Source organism: Myotis lucifugus, unplaced genomic scaffold (assembly GCF_000147115.1).
Source record: "Myotis lucifugus unplaced genomic scaffold, Myoluc2.0 scaffold_4493, whole genome shotgun sequence".
In the NCBI taxonomy this organism is placed as follows: Eukaryota; Metazoa; Chordata; class Mammalia; order Chiroptera; family Vespertilionidae; genus Myotis; species Myotis lucifugus.
The window spans coordinates 637-11876 of record NW_005875541.1 but is presented as its reverse complement, the minus strand read 5'-3'; the positions used below and the strand labels follow the sequence as shown (position 1 = coordinate 11876).

At 47.7% G+C, this 11240-nt stretch overlaps 1 protein-coding gene across 1 annotated transcript; it reads left to right on the top strand.

The window, feature by feature from the left end:
- The first annotated feature begins 1808 nt into the window (after positions 1 to 1808).
- Positions 1809 to 9740, top strand: LOC102425660 (phosphomannomutase 2-like). Its single transcript, XM_006108943.3, has 6 exons — positions 1809 to 1858; positions 3560 to 3695; positions 4614 to 4705; positions 7869 to 7968; positions 8079 to 8154; positions 9333 to 9740. The coding sequence occupies exons 1-6, from the start codon at positions 1809 to 1811 to the stop codon at positions 9494 to 9496; spliced, it is 618 nt and encodes a 205-aa protein (XP_006109005.2). The 3' UTR covers positions 9497 to 9740.
- Positions 9741 to 11240: the final 1500 nt, after the last annotated feature.

Sequence of the window (11240 nt, the reverse complement as noted above, 5' to 3'; positions counted from 1 at the left end):
CCACCGGCCAAAACAATGGCGAGAAGAAAACAGGCCGTACAGAAAAAGGCTCTTACATATTGAAAAGTTAGGAACGCTGAAAATGTTTTCAGTAGAGAACATTATGATTCACCTCTTATAGGCTGTGGTGACCTTAAGATAACTGTGTATCTGTTCATTTAGTTAAAAACAAGACCAGCGCATGGCATAAAAATATATAAGTACTGCCAGACGTTATAAACTAAAGTTACCCCAACACTAATTGCAGTGAGCGCTTGAGAATGATTTCGTCCATCATCAGCAAACATATGCCTCCTTTCCGAGTACCTCTCCGGGGTCACTCCGTGCAGAAAGCCCTCAACCTGCCCTTTGCACTGATGCTGTGATTCTGTAACGTCTCCAGACGGCACATGCCACGGTCTTGCTAACCGCTGTACACTGTCCTGTCACAGGCATATGAACTAGGCCCGGCTGGTAGACAGTTACCAGCTTTCCATTTCTTGATTATTAAAAACAATGATGCACACAGCCCTGTGTGTGTGTGTGTGTGTGTGTGTGTCCTTATGAGTCTACCTACTGGATAAGTTCCCAGCAGTAAAACTGTCAGGACAAAGACACATATATTTTAAACTTGGGTGGATACAGCTAAACTGCCTTCCAAAGTGGCTGCTCCAATTTAATATTTTCTATTGATTAGAAAGACAGAGAAGGGGGGAGAGAAACTTCAATTTGCTGTTTCGCTTATTTATTCATTCATTGGTTGATTCTTATATGTGCCCTTCTGCAGATCGAATCCACAACCTTGATGTATTGGACGGTGCCCTAACCACTGAACTTCCCGGCCAGGGGAGGCTGTTCCAATTTATACTCGCAACACCACAGCAGCTGGCCTCACACCTTGATTACTGAGGACAGATTTTCATCTCTTCTGAGAGAGAGATTGAGTTTCTTCTTTCATGTATATCTATATCTATATATTCATCTATATGCCTATATCAGCCGTGGGCAAACTATGGCCCGCGGGCCGGATCCGGCCCGTTTGAATGAATAAAACTAAAAAAAAAAAAAAAGACCGTACCCTTTTATGTAATGATGTTTACTTTGAATTTATATTAGTTCACACAAACACTCTATCCATGCTTTTGTTCCGGCCCTCCGGTCCAGTTTAAGAACCCATTGTGGCCCTCGAGTCAAAAAATTTGCCCACCCCTGGTCTAGGGGCTTCCTCTCTGTTGCCCTAACTCAGTGTTCCCCAGAGTTCCCTTAGTCATGAGTCAGCCAGACTCCTCCCCCACCTACTGAACCATAATCCCCAGCACAGGACCCCAGGAAGCTGGCGATTCTCATGGGCTTTCACTTCCAGTGACTCAGTAAGTCTACTGGGGAGAAGTATTTTAGCAGCTACCCAAGAGCTTCTAATGCCCGGCCTGCTGCTGTAGCACTCCCTGATTATTGGAAAATGTCTGGTTATAAATTTGTCTTGAAGACTAGGGCTGTGGATTATTCATCTTGTAGCCCCAAGGCCTCCCGGGCGCCTGGCCTATAAGAAAGAGTGGGTGGAAAGGTAGATGAATTGATCATTCTTTTCATCACTGTTGACGTTTTTATAACCAAGCGGAGTTCCATCCACTCAGCACTGCAGATATAGCCAATTACTCTGACGCGGGTGCAGGGAAAGAAATTGGTGTTTATTGTATAGCACTACACAGGGGGACCAGGCAGCTTGTGCTGGAAAATCTGAATTCCCGATGGTTTACAGACAAGAGGTTTTATAGAGCAGAAATCATGAGTAATCGTGAGTAAAGAGTCCAGGGTTGTGGGCTGTGTCGATGGTCAGTGCCTACGCAAGCTTCAGCACTCTGACTGGCATCCTGTCCAGGTCTTGAACAGGGGAGGTCTGTAAGACATCTTGGGGTTGTGAGTCAGTGACAGTGAACAGAGCTGTACATTTCATGCTTAACAGGTTATATTCTTCTGTTATCTTTTATTTAATTGATTTTAGAGCAATGAATGGAGAAAGAGAGAGAGAGAAACATCAATTGGTTGCCTCCCGTACATGCCCTGACTGGGATCAGACTCAAAACCTAGGCATGTGTCCTGACCAGGAATTGAACCTGCAATCTTTTGGTTTACGGGATGACATTCCAACCAACTGAGCCTCCCAGCCAGGGCCCTTCTCTGTTATCTTAAGCAGACATATATACATTTTGCAACTTGCTTTACAGGCAGGCTACAGGCCCCAGGACACAAATACATTCCAGTGCAGTTATGACTCTTTTTTTTTTTTTTTTTTTAATATTTTATTGATTTTTTACAGAGAGGAAGGGAGAGAGATAGAGAGTTAGAAACATCGATGAGAGAGAAACATCCATCAGCTGCCTCCTGCACATCTCCCACTGGGGATGTGCCCGCAACCCAGGTACATGCCCTTGACCGGAATCGAACCTGAGACCTTTCGGTCCGCAGGCCGACGCTCTATCCACTGAGCCAAACCGGTTTCGGCGTCTCTTAAGAAGAGCTAATTTCATAACTAACTAAAGCTACATTCTAATATATCTAATCTGCTATGATTTGGCCCAGACAATTCTCTGTCGTGGTCTGTGCACTGCAGATGTTTAGCAGGGTCCCTGGCTCTGCCCACTTGATGCCAGTAGCACCCTCACCCCCAGTGTAACAATCTAAATGTCCCCAGACATTCCCAAATGTCCTCTAGAGACAAAGTCACCTCCAGCTGAGAACCACTGTTCTAGATGTAATACCTACCGTCCAAATCTGAGCAGGCTGTGCTTCCTGGACCAATAGAGAGCAATCTCTGTATTCCTTTTAAACTCTCTGTTCCCTTTACCTTAATTTTCCTTCTAGGTGCTCTGCTTAGAAACACTAAACAACATAGTAAGCACATTAAGCCTGGAAACTGTGCTACCTGGTCCCGATTGCCCTTTCTGCCTCTAGTCATATATTTACCCACGGGCTCAGGGGTGTTGTGTCAGTGTAGGACACTGTCCGTACTTTTCAGTGAGTCAAAACAACAGAATCAAAACATTCACAAGCCAAAAGGAAGTTAGGACCCACCTGTGTCAGAATCACCTGGGGAGTTCATTAAAATACCCACAGCACTGAGCCTGGGAATCCGCATTTTAACAGCACTTAACGTTGGAGAATTCATTTCGATTGGGGTGTATAGAGTCTCCAAATCTGACTACATATAAGAACCACCTAAAGAGCTTTTTTAAATCTGATTTTTAGCCTGGCCCTGGCAGAGTCTGATTCAGAAAGCAGAGCCTACAAGTCCGCACAGTTTCATCGTGTTGGTGATGTTAATTCCCAGGAGGTTTGGGAGCCGTCGTTGGCTTCCATCTTCCTTTACAGACAGGCAGGCTGAAGGCAGAGGCATGACATGGCCCGTCACCGAGTCTCCCATCTCCAGCCTAGTGATCATATTTTAAATATGTAATGAAGAGCCTGAAAAAAATAAACTTAATGGAGCTTTTTCTCACTCTCCCAGTCTGTGAAGATGAGGTGTTCTTTCAGAGCCCGCACTGGAGTTCAGCAGTTTTATTGGTGATACGTGTTGATCAAGACATAGAAACACAAGTTCCCATTCATTGCATTCTGAGTTTTCTTTTGTTTTGGTTGCAGTGGTTGAAAAGTATGATTATGTGTTTCCAGAAAATGGCTTGGTGGCGTACAAAGATGGGAAATTCTTGTGTAAACAGGTGGGTTCTTGAGTATCCAACTACTGAACCGCTGTCTACTACTAGTGAAATGTTTTCCAAAAAGGTATTTGACACGGCCACCTCTGGGGAGGTACATTTGGGAGCTGAGGAAAGGTGGGAATGAATCTTCGCCCTGTATATTTTTACATTTGGAATGTTGAATCATGGAACTGTTACATATTCCAAATTGTTATCTATATTTTTATAATTGTTTTTTAAGGACACTTAATCTAATATTTCTGTTGTGATAGCAGAGGCTGGGTCAAACGCCCTCACTACAAGCGTATTAAGAAGTTCTATGTACTTAATACTCTTGTCAATATTAAGATCATTCTGTTCAAATACAATATCTGAGAAAGCCACAGTGGAACAAATATATTTTGTGTATTTTGATTGAATAAAAGCAGCACCAATAAACTCTGTGAGCCTTCCATGAAGCATTTGAAAGATAATGAATACAGAAATCTTGACTAAGGAAGCAAAAAATGCTTTTGACTGAGCCCTTTCCGGTTTGCCTTAGGGCAGTGATGGTGAACCTTTTGAGCTCAGCGTGTCAGCATTTTGAAAAACCCTAACTTAACTCTGGTGCCGTGTCACATATAGAAATTTTTTGATATTTGCAACCATAGTAAAACAGATTTATATTTTTGATATTTATTTTATATATTTAAATGCCATTTAACAAAGAAAAATCAACCACAAAAATGAGTTTGCGTGTCACCTCTGACATGCGTGTCATAGGTTCGCCATCACTGCCTTAGGGTCTCAACCAGAGAACAAAGGGAAAGAAGGGAAAAGGTGGTGGAGGCGTCATCCTCGCTGCCACATCAGCCGGGTGACCCTGACTGACAGTGGCTGACGATCATTTTAAAAGTGCCTCCCACTGATGAAGTAACTCCAGTGTCTTCTTTATCCTAGAGTATCCAAGGTCACTTGGGTGAGGCCCTAATCCAAGACTTAATCAACTACTGTCTCAGCTACATTGCAAAAATTCAGCTCCCAAAGAAGAGGTGAGTTTGCTTTTCGCAGAGGCTGCCAGGAATGTGGAGGGATGGCATTGGGTGGGTTGGTGCTCTTTTAAGAATCCCTGGAACCCTTCTGTAAAGCCAGGGGTAGAAGAATGAGTATGCAAATGATGGCACGTCCACTTGATGGAAATTGAAAAGAACATGCTTTCAGAGGCGACCGGTAGGGGAAATGCCTGTGAGTCAGCAATGTGGAAAAGCAACATAAACCCCAGGCCGGGAAGTCTCAAACTGGAGGCCCGCAGAGCAAAGCCCACACAGCCAAGTTTGCTTGGCCCACGGTTAAACCATACCTGGATTAGCTGCGAGCATCTAAAAGTCTGATTTCACATATTGGAATGTCTGGATTTCAGGCTTTTGCTGCACCTGAAGACCCGACAACTGGATGCCCACATAGCAGCACTCCCCTGCCCCCACCCCAGTCTTTCACAGGCCACTTCTCCCATCTTTCTGACTTCTGCAGGCATTGGGTTTAGGGACCCACCTCTTGGATTCTGTTATCTCAATTCCCATTTTTATTTATTTTAACTTTTAAATAATTATTGTTTTCAGAGAAGAAGGGAGAGGGAGAGAGAGGTAGAAACATCAATGATGAGAGAGAATCATTGATCGGCTGCCTTCTGAGCACCCCACACTGGGGATCACACTCCCCACACTGGAGATCGAGCCGGCAACCGAGGCACGTGCCCTGACTGGGAATTGAACTGTGACCTTCTGGTTCATAGGTCGACGCTCAACCACTGAGCCACGCCGGCTGGGCAAATAACAATAATGTACATACATGCCTACAGTTAAAAAATTGGCGGGAAATGGACACTTGTTAACAGCGGCTGTATCATGGTGGTGAAGGTACAGGTGATTTCTTTGAAAGACTTTTCATTTTATTTTCAGTGTTCTGCACTCTATATTTAACACCTTAATGATCAGAGGGAGAAACATTTTTAAAATGGCATTTAAACTTCAGAGCAACACTGCACTTTGGTTACTCCTCATCTGAGGATATTTTTTCCATTTATTTTTAAAGAGAGTGGAAGGGGGGGCGGGGGGAGACAGAGGGAGAGAAACATCGATGTGAGAGAGACACATTGATTGGCTGCCTCCCGCACAGGCCTCCACCTGGGCTGGGGTTGAAGCCTGCAACCAAGGTACATGCCCTTGACCGGAATTGAATCCGAGACCCTTCAGTCTGCAGGCCGTTTCTCTATCCACTGAGCCAAACTGGCTCGGGCGGCAATGCTGCACTTTAAAGACTAGCAGAATTGATGGGACAGGTGCCCCTGCTCAGCACCTCCACTGAGAGGGAAGGGGCTTCCCTTTCCACAGGGGTCTCATAGGATGAGACGGGCTGGACCCAGCTTGCAGCTGGGTGAGGGCACGTGGGCATTCATTATCCTGCTCTGTCTACTTTTGTGTATATTAGAAATTCTCCATAGTAAAACGTAAAACTGCATCTTACATCCCAGGCCAGCTCAGTCTTTCCGTTAAGCATTAAGGAAGGATAAAAAAGGCAAGCAGAATCCTGTCCTCAGATAGGTGTCACCTCAAGAGGGAGATCTGTGTGCGGAGCAGCAGTTCTGAATTAGCGTGACATGGTTGCTGAATTCAAGAAGCAGAACTGAGACCCAGCTTGATCGGCCTTTGCCCACATTTCTCAGCAGTACTAGCTGTCGCAGTAAGACTTCGGTGCGGAGTTGAATGCTAGGCAAACCGCCTTAATCCTGATTTTTAGGATAGAAGGCTTTCTAAGATGTATCGGCTTCCCTTTGTGCCATGGGAATAGAGCAATACTGTCCCTGAGTTGGGGAAAATTAATTGAGCTCTTTTTCTGACAGTTTAGGACCCGCAGCCCTAGGGTCGCCCTGGGAATGGTCCCCAGTCCCCTACCTCCCAGTGTACATGTGGAAGGTGTAGGGGACATGGCTGGTCTGCACCAACTCCAGGACCCCTGGGGGGGGGGGGGTGAGAGAAAGTGTCCCAGGTGCACTGCAAGGTAGGCACAGCCGGGGAGAGGAGCTGGGGGCGCAGTGTACTGTGAGTACTCACTGGTTCCCAGTATGCAGATGACTTCTGCATAAACTGGAACGTGTGGTTTTCACAAGACCCTTCAGAGGTAACCAGAGTGGGTGCCAGTAGCCCCTTTCTGAGGCTAGAGAGGGCCCAGAGTCGCCCAGCCCAGTAAGAGGGGCCTTGGCCTTGCACAGGGTCCTCGCTCTGCACGCGGCCTGTGTCCTCAGCATTTACAGGTGGCGCTGGCTGGACATCGGGGCTGTAGGGCGGGGATAGCAGAGGGTCCAGGGAGAAGGAGTCAGCCTCACAGGCATCCCTGCTAGAACCGGAAGACACTTCAGAGCACACCGTCTGTAAACAAAACACTTCGGTCTCATTTGTCAGAATAAATAGCTTACAAGTTACTTGAGTTTTTAAGAAACTCTTTTTGAAATTCAAACTGGAAACATGGTGGGGAAAAGTGCTTTTTTAAGAAACCCCTTCATTTAAGGTAACTTCAAAAGGGTCAGGCTGTTCTCATTTTCTGTCAGGTCAACCCGTCAGAAACAGCCCGCCAGTGGGTGACGAGTTTCCTCAGTTCCTGGGAGTTTGTGGGTGACCCTCAGAGCCTTTTCCTGGGCCACGTTGCTTGGTAAAGCAGTGACGTTAGGAGGTCCCTGGCAGAGTTGTCTGGGACATACATTTTCAAACTCCTCAGGGAACTTTGAGAGCTGGTCATCATTTGTGTTGACTTTTAGATTCTCTGCCCAATGCCAGCCCTATTGAACAGAATAGAATGGGAGTTTAGGATTTCTGTAGCCACATCAAAATAGAAAAAACAAAGGAACAGGTGAAATTAATTTCAGTGTTTCATTTAGTCCCATATATTCAAACTGCAATTATTTTAACTAGTGAACATAAATCATTATTATTGATGATTACATTCCTTTTCCTACTAAACCTTTGAAATCGAGTCTCAGTTGAATGAGCTGAATTTCCAGGCTCACAGCGGCATGTGGCTCGTGGCTGCCAGGAGGCCCCGCCCAGCGGAGCGTGGACCACACCAGCCTCTGCCTTTTGGAATCGCCCAGCTTTTCAGCCCGTCTGTCCATCTAGAATGTTGCCCGAATGGGTGATGTACCTCTGTCCCCTTCCTCTCCAGGGGCACTTTCATCGAATTCCGGAACGGGATGTTAAATGTGTCTCCTATTGGACGAAGCTGCAGCCAAGAGGAACGCATTGAATTCTACGAGCTCGATAAAGTGAGTGTTTCTGAAGCATCCTGGGTCTGGGAAGGTAAGAGGGGCCACGTCCTGGCCACAGTTACAGTGTGCAACACAGTAGACAGCCGGTGTCTTTTTGTCTTTCTCAGAAAGAAAACATACGACAGAAATTTGTAGCAGATCTGCAGAAAGAGTTCGCAGGAAAAGGCCTCACGTTTTCCATAGGTATTGTATGTTCAAGCTTTGCCGGGAGTGTGTGGTGGGCGGGTGCGTGCCTGAAGTTGGGCTGTGCCGTCTGCAGGGGGGCAGGAGGACTTCAGGAGCAGTCCATCCGTAGGAGAAACCCACTCCCCTGTGTGATGGGCCCGGCAGAGACTTGCCCTGCTAGGTAATGGCTTCCAGCTGCTGGGCTGGGCTCTAGGTTCTCACCCAGCAGGAGCCCTCCTCCCTGCATTTCTCCTCCTGGTCAGAAATAAGAGCACCTTGCATAGTAATGAAGAGTAAGAACTTCCCCTCACACCTGTGGGCAGCCAGGCACCTTAGTGAGCTCCATAGCAGAGAAGGGATGGGAGCCTCTTCGGTACATTAGACTGAATTAGATGTCAGCTCGGTTGGTTCTGTAAATGAAGACACTGAGGCCCAGAAAGGAAAGGCTTTATTCACGACGATGGACCAGCACGCGGCCGTTTCTGGTGACTGATGCACTCCTTCCCACGCTCATGTCTCAGGCTTGTTTTTTTGGTAGAATAAGCCTGTCAAATGCTTCAGGCAAGCCGATCTCCCCCGTCAGTGCCGATCTCTCCTGTCAGTGCCGATGAGTCATTACTCAAAGCCCTCTCATTTACTAGCGCTAATGAATGTGCGGGTTGTGGGGAGACTGGGACTGCAGAGGGAGTATGTGTAATAGATGAGTGGGTGGGCTTTTAAGCATTGTCGAACTGTGAGATGAACACTGTTCTGACACAGCTTTGAAAGGGTTTTTGTTGCGGTGAAAGCTGCCTGTAAATCCCCTCCCCTGTGATTTTCATTGTCCTGCAAGACGAGCTGGATGCAGCCGCTTCCAGGCATTCTCCACTCGGAGCTGAGGAGCTGAGCGAGTGGAAGCTGGAGGTCAGCACCACTGAATGGGGCTCTTACCAGATCTCCCCCAGCATGCTTCACTCACTGACAGACCAGCTAAATGCAGTGCCCCCCTCGCTCTGCGGGGTCCTCTGGGTCCCACTTTCAGGTTTTAGGTGGAGTAATGTTGGGAAAACACATAAGGTGGAATGAACCTCTAGAACCTAGCCCTAAAGGAGTGTAAGCAGCGGCTCGAGGATCCAGTCCATTGCACACTCCTTCCAGTGACACGTCGTTAGCCTCCCTCTCACCCTCAGCTTGTGTGTCCCCTCCCCACTTGGCAGGAGGCCAGATCAGCATCGATGTCTTTCCTCATGGATGGGACAAGAGGTACTGCCTGGGACACGTGGAAAAGGACGGCTATAAGACCATTTATTTCTTTGGAGACAAAACCATGCCAGTGAGTATGGAAGTGTTTTTGCGGTTTCATTGTTTGGTTTGGGCTTGAAGGGAGGAAATGGACAAATGGGCGTTTTCCCTTCACCCACACATTCCCCAGCCCAGCTCAAACTGAGGGATGCTTCTGTCCTCCGGAAGGGTGTGATTAGGGTGGTTAAGGCCCCCTCCCCTCCCTGCTCCGACACCTGACACCTCAGTGGAGGTAAGAATCCAGTGAGCCTTCACTTTGGCTTTTGAATTAAATATTGCCCTCCTCCAGTGCCTTCCAGAACACCTGACCCAGGGCTGCTGTCAAATCCTCTTCGCATTGCAGAGCCCTTGCCATTCTTTTTTCTCCGTATTTTGTTTCCCAGAGGCATTCATTTCGGTTCCAAATGATAGGAGACAAGGAGTCTGGAATTTGGGAGGAGGTGGGTCAGTCCTGAGCATCACACACAGGGTACAGGAGCCCCCTAGTCCAGGACTGACTCTAAGCTGGAACTGAGAGCAGAGCCCGGTGTTGAAGGGCAGTGCCAGCAGGAGGAGTCCCTGGCGGGCATTTCCCCGGAGCCCTCTGGCAGCCAAGCAAGGCTCTCCTCAGGACAGGCGGGTGCCAGGACATTGTCACCGTGAGGCCCGAGGGAGGCTCAGCGCCAGGGGTTCCTGCCCAGTCTCAGGCTCAGCGTCTCCCTTTAAATTCCTCTCACCCTCTGTGCCCTTCCGTGGTTACCTTGCCATGGGGCGTCCTGGGCCGTACTGCACGCAGCAGGTGCATCATAAATGCTGCATAGGGAGTTTTTTAGCCCTTCACTCTCTGGTCCCCTCCAGAATTCTTGCTTCCTTCAGCTAAGATCTATCCCAGGTGGCCCTGCCTTTCAACATGAAAGGCACTTCTGGATATATAGTTTCGTGTCCTTTCTGAATGATGAAATGGAGATTCAGAAAGGGTAAGTAACTTGCCCGAGCTGGGAGCACCAGAACAAACTCCCTGCTCTTTTAAGAGTGTGCTTTCCCGTCAGCAAACCCTCTCCAGCGAGTGAGAAAGGTTCTAATTCCCAAAGGAACGCGTTCTTTTCAGGAGGCGTATCGGCCAGCCTTTTCCTAATGACAGAACCAGTTTCTGGTCACATCCCGCACCCAGCACTCCGGACGCAGCGGTGCTTTCAGTACCGGCTTTGGGAGAAGTTAGCTGATGCAATGACCCCGAGGTCTCAGGAATGGCTAGGAGCTTCTTCAGTCCTCCCATGGGCGCCGTCTCCTCCAGGCTGAGGAGAGAGCTATCGGACAGGAGAGAACACCTTTCTGTGAGGAGGCGTTCTGCTGTGCGTTCCAGGTCCCTCAGCTGGGACTTGGCACAATGCAGCTTAGTTCTTGAACAAGTCAGAAAGTGACTTCCCTTGGGAGTTCTTCATTTGTGAATTTGTTTCCTAGTCTTTTTAACTGCTACATCGTCACACATCAATTGTTTTTCTAAATCTTGCCTGCTTTTAAGAAATGGATACTATTTTTAATGTTTTTATTGATTTCAGAGAGAGGAAGGGAGAGGGAAAGATAGAAACATCAATGATAAGAGAGAATCATCATCAGCTGCCTCCTGCATGCCCCCTACAGGGGATCGAGCCCGCATGTGCCCTGACCGGAATCGAACTGTGACCTCCTGGTTCATGGGTCGATGCTCAACCACTGAGCCACACAGGCCGGGGTAAAAGTGGATATTATTCCATGGAGGTTCCCCCACCCTCATTCTTAAGTCATAAGTATGGAGAAGAAAGAATAAGTCACCTGTCGTCACAGCTGATGTGCCTCCCAGGCTT